This window comes from Nelumbo nucifera, chromosome 3, assembly GCF_055504915.1.
Source record: "Nelumbo nucifera cultivar China Antique chromosome 3, China Antique-T2T, whole genome shotgun sequence".
NCBI classification, from domain to species: Eukaryota; Viridiplantae; Streptophyta; class Magnoliopsida; order Proteales; family Nelumbonaceae; genus Nelumbo; species Nelumbo nucifera.
Genome location: NC_142651.1, coordinates 17,772,039 through 17,795,888, shown reverse-complemented (window position 1 = coordinate 17,795,888; position 23,850 = coordinate 17,772,039). Strand labels below are relative to the sequence as shown.

General features: G+C 37.2%; 1 protein-coding gene and 1 pseudogene across 4 annotated transcripts in view; one reads left to right on the top strand and one right to left on the bottom strand.

The window, feature by feature from the left end:
- Nucleotides 1-10,292, bottom strand: part of LOC104599378 (transcription initiation factor TFIID subunit 8 pseudogene) — a 44,282-nt pseudogene extending 33,990 nt beyond the window's left edge. For all 3 annotated transcript variants that reach the window (XR_016083961.1, XR_016083960.1, XR_016083962.1), the window contains exon 1: nt 8,391-10,292. The product of XR_016083961.1 is annotated as a transcription initiation factor TFIID subunit 8 pseudogene, transcript variant X2 (transcript). The remainder of the gene's footprint in view (nt 1-8,390) is intronic.
- Nucleotides 10,293-17,861: 7,569 nt separating this feature from the next.
- On the top strand, nt 17,862-23,536 carry LOC104599370 (uncharacterized). The gene is made up of 3 exons (XM_010261881.3): nt 17,862-18,115; nt 21,816-21,894; nt 23,278-23,536. Exons 1-3 carry the CDS (start codon nt 17,964-17,966, stop codon nt 23,344-23,346), a joined length of 300 nt encoding a protein of 99 aa, XP_010260183.1. The 5' UTR covers nt 17,862-17,963; the 3' UTR covers nt 23,347-23,536.
- The last annotated feature ends 314 nt before the right edge of the window (nt 23,537-23,850 follow it).

Here is a 23,850-nt window from a genome sequence, read left to right as displayed (position 1 = left end):
CCTACTCCCAACCCCTTAATGTTGCAAGGGCTTATGAACTGAAATGTGAGGTTAACAACCTTAAGCAAGGAGAAAAACCAGTCTCGATTTACTTCTCTACACTGAAATCTTTGTGGCATGAAATTGACCACCTAAAAACACTTGAGTGGGAAAAGCCAGAATGATGCACAAACTCATAGAAAGCAGGTTGAGCCTAATAGGGTTTTTTATTTCCTAGTTGATCTGAATCTCGAGTATGATATTGTGAGACAGCAACTACTGACAAGAGACAGTGTGACCCTATCACAAGCCTACTCCTTAGTGTGCAGTGAAGAGGCTAGGAGAAAGGTTATGATGCAGCATCAGCCCTTCCCACCAGCCCTGGCAGCAGTCAAACCTAAGTCCGGGGGTGATACGGAGAGGGATATAAAGAAGGAAGACAAGCGGGATCTAGTAATGTGAACATTGCAAGAAACCCAAGCATACTAAAGACACCTATTGGAGGTTGCGCCCTCATTTAGTCCCAGTAAAACTCAGGAACAAAAGGGGTAATGCTAATATGGCTGTTAATACTGATTGTGCCTCCTCATTGGGCACAAAAGGCACACCCCTAGACACCCTAGCTGCTATCCGGGCTGCCCTGACTCAGTTGGAAAAGGAAGTTGGCAATTCAGCTCAATCATCTCAGCCACCATCAGCTCCCACATTAGTTTTGGGTCATTCAGGTACTCGGGCCTCAGCTTATCATGCTTCAACTCCAAATAACACTGAGCATTGTTGGGTAATAGATTCAGGTGCATCTGACCATATGACTGGCTTGCCATCGCTGTTCACTACATATTACTTATCTTCTGGCAGAGATAAGGTGCCCATTGTTGATGGTTCCCTTGTTGTCTAATGTCATATCCTTATCTTCAGTTCTGCATGTTCCTAAGCTTAATACTAATTTGCTTTCAGTCAGTAGCATTACAAAACATCAGAATTGTTTAGTAACCTTTTTCCCTGACCGATGTGTTTTTCAGGACTTGGAGACAAGGAAAGTGATTGGGACTTGGCCGTGAAACGAATGGGATCTATCTGCTTGGAGAGAGTTCACATTGGGAAGATAGTGAAGATAGGAAGTCTTTTGTTTCTCAGTCTGTTAGTCAAGTTATGCTTTGGCATAATCGGTTGGGTCATTTATCTTTTCGGTCTTTGAAGAGTTTGTTTCCTGACTTATTTGAGTATGTTCAGATGTCCAATTTGAGATGTGAAAGTTGTGATCTTGCAAAGCATTGTAGAACATCTTATTCATTAAGTAATAAAAGAAGTAATAATCCTTTTGATATTGTGCATACCGATGTTTGGGGTCCTTATCACATCACTGCTATGGGGGGGGTACAGATATTTCTTGTTGTTTGTTGATGACTATACCCGGTTTTCTTGGGTTTACCTTATGCGTTCTAGAGATGAGGTTCCTACTTTGACCCGGATCTTTCATCAGATGATTTTAACCCAATTTGGGGTCAAAATCAAAATCTTCAGATCCGATAATGCGAAATAATACTTTGCCAACCAATTAGCCTCCTATTTGCTTGACCATGGGATTATCCACCAAAGTACTTGTCCTCATACACCACAGCAGAATGGGGTTGCTGAAAGGAAAAATAGACACATATTGGAGGTGGCTAGAAGCATTATGTTTAACTCCAATGTGCCTATTCGTTTCTGGGGAGATGCTATTCTTACAGCAATGTATCTCATTAACCGAGTTCCTTCACGGGTTCTTGACATGAAGCCTCCATTTACCCTCCTATACCTGATAAAGACTTGTTTACTGTTCCCCTTAAAACCTTTGGTTGTACTTGCTTTGTCCAGATTCTTGGACCTCATCGATCCAAATTTGATCCTAAGGCCTCTAAATGTATTTTTCTCGGTTATGCATAAACTCAAAAGGGATATTGCTGCTATGAACCCACTTCTGGGAAAAGATTTGTCTCTATGGATGTTACTTTCTTCGATGATGTACCCTATTATCTTAGGGTTTCTCCTCAGGGGGAGAGTAGTGAGTGTGGGGTTAACTCATAAGAAGCTCCTTTACCTGTTCCATTGAGTGATGATGAATGTAATGGGGAGGGGTGTCAGAGGTGCCGGGATTTGAGGGTCTCTCAAAGGCGGTGAAGGCAGATTGATTTCAGTCATCAGCAGTCCAGGGATCCAGATCCAGGTGCTACAGCTCCTTTATCATATCTGGGTTCCACTGAGATACCTTCCACTGTTGAGCCCTTACCTCATTTGGATGACCTTGACCTCCCCATTGCAGTCCGTAAAGGCAAACGGTGTTGCACCACATCCACAGCCCACTGCATTTCCCAATTCTTGTCCTATGATCAATTGTCCCCCTCTTACAGGTCCTTCCTCACATCTATTGTTGATATTCCTATCCCTAGATCAGTGCAGGAGGCCTTGTCAATTCCTGAGTGGAAAGATGCAATGAAGGTTGAAATGGATGTTCTTATGAGAAATAATACTTGGGAGCTAGTTGACTAGCTTAAGGAAAGAAACTGGTTGGATGTAGATGGGTATTTACTGGAAACATAATGTTGATGGTTCCATTGAAAGGTATAAGGCTCGGTTAGTTGCAAAGGGATTTACTCAAACTTATAGTATAAACTACTTGGAAACTTTTGCTCCAGTAGCAAAGATGACCACTATTAGAGTTTTATTGTCCCTTGCAACCAGTTACTCTTGGCCCTTGTTCCAAATGGATGTCAAAAATGCCTTCCTCAATGGAGACTTGCAGGAAGAAGTCTACATGCAGTTGCCTTCTAGATTTTATGATGCAGACACAGGAAAGAAGGTTTGCCAGTTGAATAAAGCTTTGTATGGACTAAAACAGTCCCCTAGAGCTTTGTTTGATAGATTCAAGCAAGCCCTTGAAAAGTTCGGCTATGTACAGGCCCAGTCAGACCATACATTGTTCATTAAGAGAGTGGACTCTACATTGACCTTGCTTGCTGTATACGTGGATAATATTGTAGTGACAGGAAATGATAATGGTGAGATTGAGTCTCTCAAACAACTCCATCAAGAATTTGAGGTGAAAGATCTGGGAGAGCTACGATACTTCTTGAGTATTGAGGTAGCTAGATCTAAACATGGGATTTTTGTTTCCCAAACAAAGTATGTTCTAGATTTGTTGGAAGAAACTGGAAAGTTAGGTGTTAAGCCTGTAGATACACCTATCGAACAGAATCACAAGATCAGTGCAGAGGGTGAAGGGCCACTTGAAGATAAAGTTATGTTCCAGCGGTTAGTTGGAAAACTCCTCTATCTTTGTCTCACACGACCGGACATCAGTTATGCGGTCAGCGTTGTCAATCAGTATATGCACTCTCTTAGGACTATTCACTTACTTGCAGTTGAGAGGATATTAGCATATTTGAAGAGGTGCCCAAGTAGAGGTATACTATTCAACAATAATAATCACATGAAGATAGAGGTTTATAAGGATGCTAATTGGGCTAGGAGTATTGATGATAGAAGGTCTACCTCTGGATATTGTGCTTTTGTAGGAGGTAACTTGGCCTCCTGGAGGAATAAGAAGCAAAGTGTTGTTTCTCATTCTAGTGCAGAAGCTGAATACAAGTCCTTGGCTAATGGTGTGGCTGAAATCCTATGATTGAAATCACTATTTGAGGAGTTGGGTATTGCTTATGAGAAGCCCTTAATGTTGTATTGTGATAATCAGGTTGCTATTAATACAGCTCATAATCCAGTACAGCATAACAGAACTAAGCATATTGAAGTAGACCGACATTTTGTCAGAGAAAGGGTTTCATCTCAAAAAGTGTGTCTTCCGTATATCACCTCCAGCATGCAGCTTGCAGATCTTCTCACCAAGGCTATTCCAAGGAAGAAGTTAGAGGCAGATCTATGCAAGTTGGGAATGACAAATATCTATTTCCAACTTGAGGGGGAGTGTAAAGAACACTGATGTGGTCCCCACAGTGTTCGTATGGCAGCAATATTTCTGTTAGATATGACAGTGTTAGTTGGTAGTTATTTCAGTTAGTTATTTCAGCTTTATTATTAGTTATTTATTATTCTATTTGCCATGTAAGCAATAAGGGCAATTCAGCCCTATTACAGTTAGCCAATAGTTATAAATACTAAGAGAGGGTCGGCAAAAATTATGACCTACTCTCTCTCTTTTCTGAAACTCTTTTCGTGTACTTCTTATCTTCCTCTCTTCTCTTCTTCTTTTCTTCAATTTTTCATCATTTTTTCTTTTTAATTCAAGACTGATTGTAGTCTAGATCGACTACTGATTTGAAAAAGGCATATGATTTGGTGGATTGGCCCTTTTTGCAGCAAGTGACGGAGAGTTTTGGTTTTGGGGGAAAATGGTGTAAATGGATAAAGGGTTGTATTGAGACTTGTCTTTACTCCATCTTGGTGGATGGGATAGTAGTAGATCATATTCCTATAGTTAGAGAGATTAGGCAAGGGGACCCCCCCCCACACTCTTCCTTCCTATTCATCTTAATTGCTTAAGTTTTGGGCATGCTAATAACTAGGGCAAATTCTAGGAACTTGGTCAGTGGTTGGAGGATTAGTAGGAATAGGGTACCAACACTCATTTGCGGTTTGTTGACGATATTATACCTTTTGTGAGGGTGATGATGTTAGGTGGGTTAGGAACTTAAAGTTGGTGATTCAATTATTTGAGAAGATGTGCGAGTGAATCTTGAAAAGAGTTGTGTAATGGGGGTTAATATGAATGTGGGAGGTAGAAGAGAGGATGGATATATTGGGATGTATGATCTCTCACTAGCCTTTGAATTACATGGGATGCCTCTTGGGATAATCCAAGAAATGATAGTTTTTGGAACCCAATGGTTGATAGACATCTTGGAAGGAAAAACATTTTTCTCTGGGTGGTAGGATCACACCGATAAAGTCTACATTAACCAACCTACCTATGTACTTCTTATCTGTCTTTAGGGTTCTAGGAGTGAGTAGGAGGCTAGAAAAGTTGACGAGAGATTTTCGGTGGGAACCAAGGAAGAAAAAAGAGACCATAGAGTAGGCTAGGAGGTGCTCACTAGAGTCTAGAAGTAAGAATGTGGGTGGATTAGGCAATAGGAAGTAATCAAAAGAGAAATGAGGCACTATTGGAAAAATGTTTGTCGAGAATGTCTTTGGATAAGTTGTCGGTTAAGGTGATTTTAAGTATTCATAGGCAAATCGCTAATGGTTGGGATGTGGGAGTTTTGGCAAGGGCTACACAATCTTCTCCTTGGAAATCAATACATGTTATCCTTACTTCTTTACTGCCTTATATCAGGTACGACCTCTGCTCTGGAAACCAAGTATAACTTTGGGAGCATAATTGGAGGGGAGGAGGCATGTTTGAAAGAACAATTTCCTTCATTGTACTCCTTCTCTTTGCTTAAGAATGAGCATGTGTCTACTTTTTTGGTCCCTTCAAATTCAAGGTTTGGGTTTGATTGGGACTCACATCTTAGACAAGGTATTAGGGACTCTAAAATCAATAATGTCTTAACCTTAATTCAAATCTTGGAAGGGGTGGTATTGGATACAGGGAGGAGGGATAGACAGATTTGGACCTTGACTTCCTCTAGTGTGTTTTCCTGTGCCTCTTTTTTCAGAGCTCTAGTGCAGCCCTTTGATAGTCTTGGGCAAGCCTTTCCAGTCTTGGAAGTCAAGGGTAAACCAATCCCTCCTAGAATTTGTGCTTTTTGTTGGGAAGTTTTTTTGGGAAGGTGCAACACTTGTGATTTGCTTCAAAGAAAAAGACCTAATTGGTGCTCATCCCCAAATTCATGTATGGTTAATGGTGAGAATTTCTATCACTTATTAATCTCATGCCCTTTTGTTTCAGTTATTTGGGTTTGGCTTTTCTCTTTGTTTGGTTGTAGGTGGACTTGCTAGATGTACAAAGCTTGTTTGCTTCTTCCTTTATCAAGAGGCCAAAGAAGAGGGGTAGAATTTTATGGAGATGTGTACGAGCTGCCATTTGTTGGACAATTTGGAAAGAAAGGAACTCAAGGATTTGTAATGAAAAGGAAAGGAATAGCCGAATAGGGATGACATCATTGAAGTAGTAACTGTTAGAGTGTTGCATTGGGTGAAATCTCAGGAATTGTTTGTGCATAAAGACATGCTGATTAGGAGGAATTGGAAGGAAGTAGCAATTCAGCTCCTCTCAAAACCAAGATCAGTCTTCTTTGGTCTCCACCAGCTTCGAGATATATTAAATTAAACTTCAATGGAAGCAGTGAAGGTATGACGAGGCCTTCTAGTATTGGAGGAGCTTTTAGAGACAAGAATGGGATAGTTATGGCTTTATTTTCTGGTCCTATTGGTCTAGGTGATTCACTAGTGGAGGTTTTCACAGTAATGGAAGGATTAAAGAAGCCTAAGAAACTGAATATTCGTAAGCTTATTATTGGAGACTCAAAATTGGTTATAGATTGGCTGCAAAAGGAGGAGATGGGAGTATAGAAGTTTGCTAATGAAAAAAGATTGTCTAATTGGTTGGCTCAAGGTTTGGAGATTAAGTTACAGTGGGTAAAGAGAAGTGCCAACTGCATTGTGGATGCTCTTGCTAAACAAGGGGTGGGAAAGGAGCAGTTGTTTTGGGCTGTATTGTAAATTGAGCTTTTGTTTTCTGCTAGGGAAGGGTTAAGAGAGTTTGCCCCTCCCCTGGTTTTCTCTTGTATTTTTATTCTATTAACAAAAAGCTTCTGTTATTGATCATATAATATATAACATATCACATTGTATTCATTTTGTATCACTCATTCTTGTTACCCAGCCATCTCGTCATCCACAACTCCATCATACATTTTACTAAGGTAGTTTTACTTATCATGCAGCCTTTTCATATGCAAAGTTTAGCTAGTATTTTTAACAATTCTGTAAAATTTCCACTTCAGATTCAAGAGTGCACAATAGCAGAACAATCCCTGAAGCATATCTCCACTTTATTCACTCCATTCTAATTGTTTTGACAATATCCTCTTAATTACAGATACACGGAGTCACGGACAACATCCTCTTTGCTCATGTATTTGAGCACTTCATTAGCAATCAAATTTGATTAATCCTATTTTAGTAAAATAGCATGACATGTTCCCAGATATTTCTTACTTCTACTTATCCTTCCCGCAATGTGGATCCTTAATGTGGGTCCATTATGGCACTAGTTATGTCAATAAATCCACTTGAAATTACTTTGTCCCTTGAAAATAGTTAAATTTACTCTCCCAAGAAAATTGTTTTCTCTAACTATGGACCTTTAATTTGAGACCATTCTCCAATCAATTATGTCCCACTTGAGACTCTGTTGCCCTATAAAACCATTCAAATTTAATCTCTCTTGAAGTACATTGTTTTCTCTAAGTCAATAAGACCATATGAAGGTTTATCTTCTGCTTGCTACTCAATCCACTTTTCTAAATTTTAAGTAATAAAAGTTAACATAAAATAATTGAGCTCCCTAGAAATAAAGTCAGGGTGATTATAAAACATTTGTATGCCAAAATTCAAATAGTTTCTAAACAATTCTCTTGTAAGGTTCCATTTTTTATTCCCTTGATATTTTACTGCTGCTTCCAGATTAATAAAATTGATGTCGATTTCACTGCAAACAGATTCTTATAGGATGACAAGTGGTGATTCATGTCAAGCTTCTAAAATCAAAGATTTCAATGCTGTCATGTGGTAAGTGGTAACTCACTCATCGTTTTTTTTTTTTGTTTCTTTTTTTTTCGCAATTTGCTTATAGTTCATCATTCTCTCTTCTACCAACCTTTTAAAAGGATGGTCAACACAGATATTTCAATACTTTGTGTTGATGCAACACATCAGGCAACAAAAACAGCAGCCAACTGGTAACCAAAGAAATCCCTGCCACTGTGAAATCCTTTAAACATTGTCCTCTTACATTCATAGAAGAACAATCCACCCCCCTCCCCCCCCCAAAAAAAAAAAAAAATCTCACACGGCAAGCAGAATATGCCAATGCATCAAGTTGATATATTCTGGAAGAAGAATTATTAAGTCTCATGTGCTTAAAAAGAAGCCCATAGAGTTGAACAACCAATCTTTAATCCACCACTCAAACTGAAACTCTGAAAGGCTATTTGAAAGGAAGAAAAGAAAATTATTTTATAGAGTTTGTTCTCTTTATTCATGTTTATTTTTTGATATTGTATATTGATTCCTTTTTATTACCCATGGCAAACTGGAACGAAAAAAAAAAATCATAAATTTGAGATATCGAGAACTCCATGCATCCATTCAATGTTGGATCATGGAAGTGGAAGGGATACTTTCATTTGAAAAAAGAAAGAATGGCTGTAGACAAGGGCCACTTAAGATGGGAACATACATTCACATACCTCAAAAACTTGTTGAGGTGAGACCATGAGGAATTCCCCATCAGCAATCCCACAAATAACAATACCACAACATGACAACAACAAGATGACCTCTGACCTTGACAACCCACCACTGCCGCCAGTGCTGCCAATTTCTTTAATAAGTGTACAAATTCCCATCAAGCAAGCCAGTCAACAAACAAAGTTACTGAGCAAACTCCTGTTGGTTTTCCATAGATTCTTTTAGAATTTTCTCGGCTCTCCTTTTCTTGTCATCCTTCTCTTCATCCTTCCCGAACCAAGAAGCTGTTTTCCCAGCACTCTTGCTGTGAAGACTCAAATCCACGGGTGCACCTAAAGCCTTCTTGCCAATCCCAAATTTGAAGTGTACAGTAGGCCTCTTGTTGGGAAGGACCTTTTTCCCAGCATCTACAGACTCACAAACTCCACTCTTCACTGCTTCAATAGCTGGAGCAAAAGCCTCCAACACTGAAACCTGATTTTCCACGGCCATATTTTTTGCTAGCTTTGCTGGACAAACAACAGGAGACACATCTTTCTCGCCTTGTTGCAGGGGTGAAGCAAGAAATGGATTACTTTCTGCCGCTCGTTTCAGTTTCCCAGCATCTGCAGGGTCCACCTGAGCAGGTGCTACTGAACCATTGCAAGCCAACCGCTGCTGCAAATTCAACAAAGACCGTTCTGCCTTCCTCCGCTGCCTTGCCTGTTCAACTTTGTCAGTGCGAGGATCTGTTGCCCTTTCATTCCATACGGGGGTCTGAATATAGGTATGAGGATCGGGGAATGCAGGCAACCAAGGGGGGATATGATTTCCAGGTGGGGTTTCTCCAATTTGCAGAAAACTTGGTGTTGGCTTCCTGTTCCTGGTGACAGGGAAACGGGGAACAGGACGAGCAAACGGAATCTCCTGTTCCAAGCTCACGTATTGCGATATCTCTCGAACTGTACCAGAACTTGCAAGGCAACGGTTAACATCTGACGCACCAGAGAATCCCTGCGAAGATCCTAAATCTTCCAACCCTTGAATAACATCGAAAACGTTACAATGAGTTCTACCAGCTAAGTTAGCATAGAAATGCGCGGTCTTTCCCAAATCTCGGAGGTATCGTATCGCGACGTCTGAGAGAGACTCAAGCGCGGACTGCTGGAAGCTCTGAAACCCGACGTTCTCACATATCTGAGCGACAGCAATCTTGGCAATAGCTCGGCCGAAATCATCTCCTCCTCTTCCTCCCGATTTCCTCCTCGCGTCCTGTTCGTTGTCTCTTCCACTCTCCCCACCTCCATCGCTCATATTCAAAACCTCATATCATTTCACCGGAGATAGAGTTCCAAGAAGCACCATTTCTTTCTCAGTATTTCACCCCGAAAAGCATTCCTCGTCCCACAAGTCCTCGTTTCCAACTAGGATTTCCGACAGAAATACTTCTCTCACCCGATAAACCACCGAGATTCAAGAAAACCCTAGACCGATATTGCATTTCAAATGCAAATCCAACAAAGAACGGACAAGGAAGACAAAAAAGATGAAGCCCTTATGCCATCTACGCCTTACCGGTGGTTCCTAGGGTTTTGAATCCAATTCGTCATTGGAGGACCAGGCGGACCAGAGATGGATCTCATACAACAATAATAATAAATGGGAGATCCCGAAGTCGTCGTCGCGTCGATAAACCCTAATCAGGAATTCACAGGCTCTAATTATTATCAAGGGCGATAAATCAATGATTAATCTGGCGATAAATCAATATTAATCTGGCGAGAAACAAGGGTTTTGTATTACTAATGGCTTTAAACCCTTGTAAAACCCTAACGACGGCAGGCAAGGACAAAGAAAAGGAAAAAAATATGAGAGGGAGAAGAGTGGGACAGATGCGAGATGGAAAAAGAAAATAGATGAAGATCGGAGAATGAGATCGACAGGGTGCTGTATTTATAGACCGCAAACTGATGTGTACTAACCCGGTGAGCGGAGATTATTCAAACACAATGATAGGGCAATTTCGAGATTTCACACCTTTCAGGCATCTCTTTCGTAATACCGGTAAACATTACATGTATGATGGCCCATCGTAATCTAATGGTCCATTCTCTAGATACGTAATCCTGACGGCCCATTATATGGACCAGTTAATAGCTGCATTTCTGCAAGTCACGGGGATCTATCGTGTCATGAAATTTGTGATGCATGGTAAACTTCCTCCTAGGTCTACAAGTACTTTGCGAAATTTCAAATGATCAAATCTCTCTCGCTCTCTCTCTCCCTCGCTCTCTCGCTCTCTACATCTAGATGAGGTCAGGCAATGAATGCATATGAACGTTCAACTAGTGCGACCTCTCGAGGGTTTACACGTGTACGACAAGGAGAGAGATTTTTGTGTAAACCATCAATCATTTTCCGTTGTGGCTTTCCTTTTTTTCATAAAATAATAAAATGGATCACATGCAAATCCCGCTAATCAAATTCATGAATAAAAGATTTTTTGGTTCATGTGGCTGGGCTACACAACGGAGAGTACACATCTTTTGTCTCTTTGGCCAATCAATAGATATGCAAAAAAAAATAATTATAGCTAATAAAGGCAATTTTTGAGCCTAATATTAATAAAAATAAGTTTTCCAAAATAGGTTTAATTTTTTTAAAACATATCAAATAATGGTAAAAACATTGTCATACTCCTCTAAATCATTTAATAAATCTTTGTCAAGATTAATAAATATTTTTTCCATCTTGGTTCCTCCCCAACCCCACAAATTTCAATGACCACCATCCACCAATGTTGTTGCTGCCGCCTTCGCCCACTTCCAGCAATGCCAATCTGACGATATATCTCTACTAGACCAACTAGTGATGGGATTGGGATGAATATGTTCGAGTGGAAAAAAATAAGTAGAGGCTTTATGATGACAACGAGGAGATCGTAGTTGTCATCGATGTTGTTGGTTTCATTTGGGTGTAGCTCATTGGTGATGGAGTTGGCAAGTAGTATGGATGAGAGCGAGTTGCAAAGGCCATCTGGGTTTTGTTTGCTACTTTATGCTTGGAGGAATTAAATTAAAGATCGATTGGTGCATCCTCAGAACATGGTTTTGTTTGCAAAGGCCATCTGGGATATGGATATTCAGTATTTCTTTTTATAGGGGTGGACAAAAAAAATAGAGATTTATGCTTCAGTGAGATTTATTTAGTAGTTTGGATGATCAAGAATGTGATTTTTTTTTTTGCCTTTTTGATATATTTTTTAAAACATTAACCTATTTTAAAAAGTCTAAATATACTCTTCACAGAGGGCACCTCACAATACATCTTCACTGCACATCAAGAACATCTTCTGTATTTATATTTATTATTTATAAGGAGATGTTCCCAATACATGGTGGGTTGTGAATGTAAGGTAGGTGTGAGATGCGCCTTATAGGGAGTAGGTCCCGTCTCTAGAAAAAATCAACATTTCTATTTTAAAAAATAGGCTGATGTGATAGATTATTATTGGTGTAGTACAAAAAGTTTTCTATACCAAAGGGACATACAATGTGAATTCCGCATGAGGTAAAAAGCATTATCTAAGCTCTAACGTTAACACTGCCAAAATTTGTAGAGCATTTGGTAGTTAGTAGTTGGTAGATGAACCATATTTTATCGGTTAAGACTATAATCACCACTTACAAATAATTGCTGGTTTTGGTAACTTAATCATTTTAAGATTAACCATTGAGTATATGATGTATGAACCACATAGGAATGGGCTTGGGCAAGGTTAGGTTTAAGTTAGAGTTCGAGTTTGATTCAAATTATATTTTCCACTTCAATTTCATTTCGATTAAATATCCAATGAGCTTGAATTTGTCTCGAAATCTAAAAAATAAATATTATTTATATTTTATATTTATATATATGATATTTTTATAATATATAGTATATTCGTATATTATATATAAAATACAATAAATATATTTTTATAATATATATTATAAAATATATGTTTATATTCTATAATATATTCATAAGTATGTATGTATGTGTTAATTGAGCCAATCTCACAAGTTTTAGAGCTGAACTTTTATTAGCCAATTGAACCTGAGCTCAAATAACTAATTGAGCTTACCATGAGATTCAAATTCGATTCGAGTTTGATTAGAATTGAATTCGAATCAAGTATAATGGAGCATGAACCTGAACTATTCAATTAGAATCAAACTCAAATCAAGCCTAATTGAATTCAAACCTAAACTATTCAATTAGACTGAAGCCTTAGTCTCGCAATTGATTTTCTTCTTTAAATGTATAGATTTCAGGATTAATAGCCACTATGTCTCAAGAAAAATAGACAATTTTCTTCTACCAATATCAACAATCTAAATGAACTCCACCGGAGACACCATGGCTTCTCCAGTGTTCCCAGTGATTATGTGCCCTCCCCCCGTTTTAACGATATTGATAACCCTATTGCATATCTCCCCTCAAATTATGATCCCATCACTACCACTGCAAAATGCATAGTGTGTTTGAGTATCTTAGATGAAGAAGAGAGAGTCAGACTTCTACCCAATTGTAAGAATTTGTTCATTATACCATGCATTGATATCTGGTTAGACTTACACACTACAATGCATTGAACCTCAACCTAAGCCTAAGCCTTGTGAATCAAGTATTATTGCCGTCCAGCATTTGGCCTTGACATATAGACTCATTGCATCCTGCAACATGTTCATAGGGGTACTTCAGATGGTGCTGCTCAGTTTTCTTCCAAAGTGGGTGGATTGAACTCCCGGATGAGATCATTTTGGAGGATGCTTAGTGTGGAGAGATCAGCAAGGAAAGTTCAACTTTGTGATCAAGCAAATGTTCTGGAAGATGTAGAGAGGCAATGGTTTCGAGTAATATTATTTCAGCAAGGAAAATTCAACTCTGTGATCAAGCAAATGCTGTGGAAGATGTAGAGAGGCAATGGTTTAGAGTAATATTATTTCTTGTCTTTTTTGGGTTTTGAATCGGAATTGGAATTGGAATGAGCTATTCCGGTTCCAACTGTTTGGTTGGGTGGAATCGGAATCCTATTCCTATTCCCATTCCTGCTGGAATGGCAATTCCCCATTTGAGGGAATGACCATTCCCTGTCCCTCCCTTGGGAATGAAATCTAATTCCTGCTGATTCCCATTTTCATTCCTATTCATGTCTGAACCAAACAGACTATGGGAATGGACCATATTCCGATTCCAACTGCAAACCAAACAGACCCTTAGATTGCATAGATGGTTCTCTCCTGGCAACAATAGAACTTGGAAATCTGCTTATAATTTTTGTTCCATGTGATGTGGTTTTTCAGGTAATACAAAGAACTGTGCTTGAGAGGGACTACAACTACAAGTTGACACTTGAAATCAAAACACCATCAAAGACCAAAAGTTGGCGTCAATTAAAGTAACCCAGTTGGTTACTTTCCTTTTTTTGGTAGAAAGAAACATTAATTAAGAAAAGAAGTCTAAAACATCCAAAAAGAAACAGAGGTCAATACCTGTTTGTTTCTTCATATCCATATGGTATTGTTTAAGTTATTTTAAAATATTAATTAAAGATATGTTTCTTTTGACTTCATATCCATTAATATTACTAAAGTTATATGTAAGGGGCTATGTATCCAATCACAAGTGAACACTCCAATGTTCTAAAAATATGGGACGTAGCATATTACATATAGCCGTGCGAGCAATAGATCCTGCGTTATGGCTCTAGGCATTTCAAGGTGAGCCCCCACATAAACAACCTTATAAGTTATATTAACCCTCCATTAGTCATTTTAAGAACTACTTGCTTTAACTTCTTTGAATAACTTATTCAAAGTGCTTAAAAGCAACTAGACCAGCTTAAGAGCCCTCCCAAATGGACCCTTAGTGACTATTTGATAACATCTAGAGTGAAGGAATTGAATGGCATTGTTTTGCCTTTAAATGGACTAGCGTAAGGGCGCATGATATGCATCGTTTCAATTTGAGATGGAGTAAACCTTATACCATATGATACTTATATTAACTTTTATGACTTGCACCCAAACTAAAGCAAATATCTACTTTATATAGTACAGCGAAAATAAGCAGATAATAAATATTTAAAAAGTATTATAATGGACCTAACTTCAGCTCATCATGACAAAACTCACAACCTCCTTAATAACTTATTCAAAACAATAAGTTATTAAGCTAAGATATTCCAACTATTATAAAACAATCCCTAGTAGTGCTTCAAGCCATCGATTATGGATTAATTTTGGGCCAATAAGGATAAGTCTATCTAATGTAGGGGTGGCAACGAGATGAGCTTTTCACGAGCTGTTCGAGCTCGGCTCGGTTTGGTTTTAGTCAAGTTTGAGCCCGATTTGGTGGCTCGATTATTAAACAAGTCGAGCTCGAGCCTATTAGAGCTTGGCTCGTGATGCTCGCAAGCCAACTCGAATATAAATATATATATATATAATATGATAAAATTATAAAATATATATAATAAAAATATTACAATTATTAATTATTATAATTCTTAATTTTTTAAATATAAAATAAAAAATTATATATTTTTTATTTTATAAAATATAAACGAGCCGAGCCAAGCCAAGCTGAGCTCGAGCTTATGAACTTTTGACTCGTGCAGAGCTCGAACTCAAGGTTCTAGCTCGAGCTCGAGCTCGAGCTCAAGCCTTCTAGAATAGTCTCGAGCTGAGCTTGAGCCTGGTACTATTCGGCTCGGCTCGACTCGAATCCACCCCTAGTCTAATGAGAAAATGAAAAACCCGATTCCAACCCATGCACATGCCCAATACCCTGTAGATCATATTATAAGTTTTAAAAAGGCCTAGATCTAATATTGTTATTATCAAACTTATCGGGTCTGACCCAGTTAGAATCAATTATTACTTTTAGTGCTTTTCATTTCATGGTTCTCTATTTTAAAAAACATCTAAGGCTGCATTTGAATGCAATGTAAGTACTGGATCAGATGAGTTCTCCACCCTTAGAGTTTTGTACTCATTGATTTAAAAAAGTGGTGATTATCAATGTAAATATTTATATCATTTTTATGGTAGAGAAATTTCCCTTATCAATGTAAAACTCGGCATGCGATGTATTTTACATCAATTTACGGTGGTAATTTACATTTCATCCAAATGGCAACAAAACCAGACCAACGTGTAAAACTCCTCCGATCTGGTATATACACCGCAAATAAACACAACTTGTAGATTAAAACGAACTTGGATAATTGCCCCAAAACACCATGCACATTTCCACAAAGTTTGTAGATTAAAAAGAACTTTGCTCTGGGGTCGATATGTCTAACATGTCATGAACCCAAATCCATATCCTTTTCCCATTCAGATGACAATGTGTTTTGGTTGGATATGTCTAGATCCGATATATTTCATTCCCAAGTTAGAGATTATAACTCTAGAAGTGAACACTGGAGCATGGACTATAAGGTTGTGTTTGGTTTGTGGGAAGATTTTGGTAGTATGGAAAATGATGGAATGTTATGGGATGAGAAAGGGAAAATGGGTGGGAAATTTTCACATTCCATTATTTGGTTTCAAAAGGGAAAATAGTGGTACTAAAATCACCCCCAACAACAACTATTAATTAATTAATTATGTAACTAGTAATATTTTATTGTTATTTATTTAATTATTTAATAGTTTCAATTAGTTATTTAAGAATTAACAATTTAAATTTTATTTCCCTAATATTTTCTATGAATTAATTAATAACTTTATTTTGAACTATTAATTATTTAACATTTGATTATTTATTTAATCATTAATTAGATTAATACTAAAATCATTATTTATTTATTCGTTAATTACTTAGTTCATGAATTTTAACTATTTTTTGTTAATTATTAATTGGTTAATAATAATTTTTTATTATTTAGTGTTTTATTATTAATTAGATATTGATTATTTAAAATTAATTATTATCATCAATTAGCATTTTAATTTTTATTAGTTTATATTTTATCATTATTTTTATTAATACACACAATTTATTTAATATTTTTAATATTTTAAAATTAATTTATTAATAAATTAATAAATTGTTTGTATTGCTTATTTTATTAATTATTTCTTTTGATTTACAATATTAGTTTACTTTAATTAAAATATTAATAATTTATTATGATTTAGTATTTTATTATTAATTATTAATTTTATATTAACATTAATTATTAAATTATTTTATTAATATGTTATTTTTTTGGTGAAATTATTAATATGTTATAAAATAATTAATATATTATCTAAGTCATGGGTCTAATATTAACTCTTAGGCCTTGTTCGTTAACAAATAGGCCATTTACATGGGTAAGTGCACTTATCCATGTTATTTTTTGTTAAACTTACCTAGATAAACGAGGATTCTCAACTTTCCCATGTTCTTTTGGCTTACCCACTTTTCTAGGTACATAGTTAATTTTTTATGTTTTGTCATTTTTACCCTTGGACCCAAGTTCATGTTTTTTGGATTATATTGTTTTAATGGGTATTTTTTACATATTATATTTTGAGCATTTTACTCTCTACTTGAGAAGGTTAATTTTCTTGAGTGGGAGAAGGGTAACACTTCCCCGGGTAAGTGATACATGGGGAAATATACTTACCATGGATCCCACCTAAATCCTGAAAAAAGAACACAAAAGAGTCGATCAATGGGAATCACAATCCCATTAACCAACTTTCCCCCTACTAAAATCAACAAAACGAATAAGGCTTTATTAAAAATATCATAAGAAAGGTATTATTTTCGCTAAACAAGTTTCTCACTTGATTCCTAATTTTTTTTCCACCAAAATGATAGAATTTTGCACCCCAAGAATAATACAAATACAAATATGTAGAGCACAAAACCTTTTATTTGGTATTATTTTATAGGGAAAATTATAGATTAGTACCCCGTACTTTGGGCCTAGTGCCACTTTGGTCCCTGAACTTTAAAATGCGATAATTCAGTACTTGAACGTTCAAAATATGACAATCTAGTATCTACTATTAACTAGTTGTTAATTAATCATTAAGTGACATTTGAAAAAGACACAAATGCCTTAAGAGTGTTATCTAATTTTCTTTATCAACCATCCAAAGATTGACAAAAAATTAACAATTTCAGATTATTGCCTCTTCTATTCAAGAAAATTGAGGCCAACAGAATGCTCAATCAAACGTGACCCCAACTTTCTTGAATGAAAAAGGCAAGAATTTGATATTATTAATTTTTTTATCAACATTTAGATGATTGATAAAGAAAATTAAATAACACTTTAAGAACATTTATATCTTTTTCAAATACCACTTAACAACTGATTAACATATCCTTAACGGCAGTTAGTAGATTAAGTTTTAAAAGTTTTAATACTGAATTATCGCATTTTTTGGGAGTAAAGTGGCACTGGGCCCAAAAATTACAGGGTTCTAATCGAAAATTTTCCATACTACAAGCGTGTTCGATATTTTCCCCTCCATCCCACAAACCAACGGAGCCTAAACTTTCTTGAAGAGCAAGGCTTCTCGCGAAGTGGATAAGAGAGAGAGATGGAGAAATATTTTGGGAATCCATACCGTGGTGACCCGGGTGTTCCGCACACTGATCCAGAACGATTCGTGAACATTTGGATTGGTTCCTTTGCGTTCTCTGCAATTGCCTGGATCCATCCATACATGTGGCAACTCTCAAATCAATCCAAGTAAACTCTGTTTTTTGCTTTCGTTAAAATTTGTCTAGGCTTATCCATTTGTGTTCATCTGAATCTTTATTAGGGTTTATCTGTTCGGTCATGATTTTTTCTAGGGTTTCATGTTACTGTAATCATGTCTCATTTTGTTATTTCTTCTATTCCAGTGACAAGAGGTTTCTATAATGGTATAACCATCATTTATGGGGAAAGACAGAAATTTACGGTCGTTCACGGTTATAGTGCCTGCTGGCCAAACTATGGCTGTTTGTATAATTAGTTAATTAGATAACGAATGATGTTAAGTTTAAACTGTGGTTTGGAAATAGTGTAGCAGTTGTAATTCACAGACATTAGGCTGTTCAAGTTTTGCCGTACGAGCATCTACGCATACAGTACCGAAAAAGGGGCATATGCACATACAGACACACTTACTCCCCATGCATAGTTGGCATTTCCCGCCAAGCAGTTGAAACTGCCTTGTTTCTTCCATTAGAAATTCATAAGCCATGGCATAAGTTGTTATTGCGATTTTCTGGTTTTCCCGATCTGCACTTCGGAATTCAGTTCACATTTATTAAAAAGCGTCTGCATATGAACCAATACTTCTTCTTCATTGAAATCCTCTTATAACTCCTTAGCTGGCCCCTCGGCTGCTGAATCCATTCTATGGGAGTTGCTTTGGGATGCTTATGTCCCATCGGAGGTTTCACTCTTCACGTGGACTGTCTGGCTTAGTTGATTAAGATGAGAGAATCGTATGATCTCACTTTGTCTCCCTTTCTGCTTTAACTAGGCTCTTCCTAGAGACTTATCCATGCTGATATGTCGGCCTTCTTGTGGCTTTAGTTACTGTAACATTGTCTCATGGGAACCTGCTGCCTTTTGTTCCTTGTTGTGGTCTGTGGGAAGAATGGAACAATTGCATCTTTGAGAATAGCTCGAATTCAGAAGTGCTCATTGGAAAAATTAAGCTGTTCTTTTTTCCCAATATAAAAGGGGTGGGATATTTTTTGACTGAAAATCTTAGCTATATTTTTTTACCCCTTTTAGGGTGGAAGCTTTGTTTTGTCGGCCCTTTACACCGAAAGAAATTAGGAGCAAAATGCAATATTTTTGCCACAAAGGGGTTAAAAAGTTGAAATATTTCGGTGTTAAAAAATCTTGTGTCCCTTGTGTTAGAAGTAACAGAGCCTTGACACTTGTCAGAAAGAAAGGGAAAGCTCATGCTTGCAATCTTCATTTCATTTTGTTTCATATTTGGTCCAATACATTCATGAAATGAGAAACATAAAAATGTTGAGACAAATGAATGACAATACAAAGAAAAATTGATTGAGGTAGATTGTCCATGTGGAAGGAAGCAATATATGCATAATCGAGATTTAATGGTTTGGTGCAAGTTGGAAGATTTAAACAAACAAAGGGAAGGCCAAAATAAACTTTAATTCAGGAAGTGTGAAAATATTCACTAGTTCATTATTTAAGGCATGGTCCTAACAAGATGGATGAATAAGGTTCATGTATCTGACCCTCCCCAAGTGTGGGTAAGACATGTGATGATGGTCATTTAATCAATAGCCACCATATGATAACAAGCTAATTATATAGACCATAGATGTAAAGTGTTTTTTTTTCAAGTGGCAATTGATATTTGGTAAAGCCATCAAAAGGGGGCAATCCCTGATCACTGTTGCTGAGGCTCTTGTGTCAAGGGGTGCAATTAAAGAGGCAGCTGATTGAGGAATAAATCAGCTATCTGCAGAATGGGATTCATGGCTTGATTGGGGTCTCGATGGGCACTTTTACAGGAGATTGCAACACTTTTTGATGCATCTTACTGCTCACTGTTGCTGAGGCTCTTGTGTCAAAGGGTGCAATTAAAGAGGCAGCTGATTGAGGAATAAATCAGCTATCTGCAGAATGGGATTCATGCCTTAATTGGGGTCTTGATGGACACTTTTACAGGAGTTTGCAACATTGTTTGATGCATCTTACTTTCCCCCCTGAACCATGAGGGTGGGATTATGCTCAGACGTCTGAGAGAAGCAGTTCTATGGTTGATTTGGGAATAAGGAACTGCCATTACCTTCACTGACAGAGAGGAGTGGGATTATGTTCAGATGTCTGAGAGAAGCAGTTCGTTGATTTGGGAATAAGGAACTGCCATAACCTTCACTGACAGAGAGGAAAGTCTTGAAGAGGGGATTTGATAGAACTGATTACTATTAGAGTGGCCCATTGTGTGTGCATCAGGGTTCATTTTGTTTCCATTTATCCCTCTAGAGTGATCCCTCATCAGACTTGGGCTCCACCTACCCGATGCTCCATGAAAATGAACTTTGACAGGGTTCATTTTGATAGAACCGATTACTATTAGAGTGGTCCATTGGGTGTGCATCAGGGTTCATTTTGTTTCCATTTATCCCTCTAGAGTGATCCCTCATCAGACTTGGGCTCCACCTACCCGATGCTCCATGAAAATGAACTTTGACAGGGTTCATTTTGATAGAACTGATTACTATTAGAGTGGTCCATTGGGTGTGCATCAGGGTTGATTTTGTTTCCATATATCCCTCTAGAGTGATCCCTCATCAGACTTGGGTTCCACCTACCCGATGCTCCATGAAAATGAACTTTGACAGGGTTCATTTTGATAGAACTGATTACTATTAGAGTGGTCCATTGGGTGTGCATCAGGGTTCATTTTGTTTCCATTTATCCCTCTAGAGTGATCCCTCATCAGACTTGGGCTCCACCTACCTGATGCTCCATGAAAATGAACTTTGACAGGGTTCATTTTGATAGAACTGATTACTATTAGAGTGGTCCAGGTGTGCATCAGGGTTCATTTTGTTTCCATTTATCTCTCTGGAGTGATCCATAACCAGACTTGGGCTCCATGGCTCCACCTACTCGAGGCTCCATGAAAATGAACTTTGACAGGTAGTCATTGGGAAACCTAGTACCATCAGTCATCATAGGTATCTTCACTCTTCAACAGTTATGAGGGGAGATACCTGAGGTCTGTTATGGATTGATGGGATTGGCTGATTCCATTTGGGCAGAGATACCATCTTTATTTGGTTTGTTTTGTCCATAAGGATCTGAGCTTGCTGGATAAAATAAATATAGGAAATTTGGTTAGATAATTTTTGGATGTTTATATCTCTGAGTTAGAGAAACAATTCATGAATTTAATTTCTTTTTATACTGATAAAATGACCATTACCCAATGTTGGTCCCAGCTATCTGGGATCTTAGGAGGATGTAAACAAGTCTAGGCTATTTGCTCACAAAAGAAAACAATAAATGCAAATAGACTAGACTTGTTTACACCCTCTTATTGTTTTTTTGTCAGGTTAAAGCAGCTTTTGCTTTTAATGACAAATTCCTTGTCAAATTATAGTTAATATGAACACTCAAGGAACTGTTCGTAACTTATGATAATGGTTTATTTCTGTTTGCTGCCACCTATGATGAATTCCTTCGTATATTTAGTGGCCTAAATTTCATTTTTATGCATTTCTATAAATGTTTTGAAACATGAGTTATAGCTATATTCAAACACTTCTAATTTTAGTGAATGGCACAACCAGGTTAAAAGATAGGGGTGCAAGTATACAACCAACCAAGATTTTATTAGAAGTATAAAAGTAGTCTACTTTGATCATCTTTTCTTTTCACCTTAAAGAAATACTTCCATATGCAGCTGGCATGATCGGGCAATGCTATTCGAGCAATACCATTGGAAGAAAGCACTGCAGAAGAGGCAACCATACAAGTTCAAGGTGAGCAATTTTTTTTTTGCAGGAAGGTTCTTTTCATTAATTTTAATATCCTTTTCTTGCTTCTTTTTTCCTTGTGTGCGTGTCAAGGGTGAGGACACCCCTTTGATTCTTCTTTCTTTATGAGATCAAGGTTGTACATTCATTGATTGTTAATGGCCTTGCCGTCTAGGTGGGCCAAGTCCCTGTATTGTTGTCAGTTTTTAAATTTCTTTATGGGCAGATAACATGCCCATAGAACTGTGAAAAAGCAATTCAGAAGGATAGTGCCAGGAAGCTGTATTGATGCCATTAAGCTTCGAGGCTGCTAATAGCTGTTTGTCTACCTTATACTTGTTTGTGCTGTTCTTTTGCAACTCCTTAAGATAGGCTCTTTTTGACTTTTTGTGGTCTCTAGTATCACAGTGCCAGCTCTACAAACAAGTGTGAATTACTGCCCCGGTTTTGGAGTTGGTGGCTCATAGCAAGGTTCAAAATTTTGCAACATATTGGACCGTATCGGCTGATCATTTCTATGCGTTCCATGTATCGGACTGTTTTGGGCCCTGTATCAGACTGTTTTGGGTCTGTATCGGCCGATATGGTTCCGAAACAGTCCGATACAGCTTGATACAAGTCCCCTTCTCTCTCATTAATTTCATTAAATTAATGCATAATTTTAAATTTCAATTTCAATTTTAGCGCCTAATTGGAATTCTATTCTCATTAATTTCGTTAATTAATAACCCTCTTTCTCATTAAATTCGTTTTGTTAGTATAAAACTACAAACTTAGCAATAGCAAGATTCAAACCCTAGACATTATAGGCTTTAACAACTAGAGGTTCACCACTAAGCCACGCCCATTTGCTTGCTATAGGTTTATGAATTTTTATTTTTAAGTAAATTTTCTCTTTTTCTTAGTGTATGCTTATCAATAAATGTTAGAATTAATTATTAAAATTTATGTATTAATAAATATTAAGATAAATTATATTGATTATTTTAAAACTAATGTATATCAATATACATTTTAGTTTTTTCACGTTTTAGTTATCCATCATTGTTCAATAGTTACCAAGTGTGTCTCCATATCTCGAATTTTATATAGACGATTAAATTATAGTTTTTTTTTACTTTTAAATAACTTATTTACAATCATATAAAGCTTGTAACTATCATTATTAATATAATTTTTAGGATTTATTTGAGTTTTTTAGCATATTTATGCGTATCTTGATTTTTCGTTCGTATCCATATGTATCCAAAGCGTATCCCGATACGTCTCTTAAAATTATCTTTTCGATACACCTTACGTTTTCGATACTTTAAACCTTGGCGCATAGATGGTTATTTCTATTCCCTTTGATCTGTTGACTGGGTATTTATTTGTTCTTTTCTGTTGCAGTGGAACCAGTACATGGACAAGGATCATCGAGATTCATACTATTTCAATTGGCCAGTCTACTTTCCATAGAACATGTCCAGTGCGTGCCTAGGTTTAGTAGCGTTATTGGTGCAGATTCTGTATCACCACCATCATCATCAAACGATGTGTTCTTTTCCCCGTTCTACCATATGATCAGAAAACTGAGACACCCTAAAAAGGGATTGTTTTATCTTCTCTCTGTGGTTTCAAACCTTTAAATTTGCGGGTTTTCTGTTCATGTTGTTCTTTTCTTGTAATGCCTTTGGTTGAAATCATTTTTGCTGCCTTCAATTAACTGCTCTTTAGAGTGGGCATGGAAAATCCTGTGGAAGTTCACGTAATTGCCTTCTGTGCACTGAAACAGGTGCATCTTTAGGAGTTCACATCTATGGTTTCAGAATCGATGATGTCATCATTGGGAGATGTTTTCAGTACACAGCGGGAATGTGCTGTGGGATGTTGTGGGCGCAGATCTGAACTCCATCTTTAGAAGATTGTGGTACAAATGATGACTTAACGATTCGTCAAGAAACCCACCAACACAGAAACAGT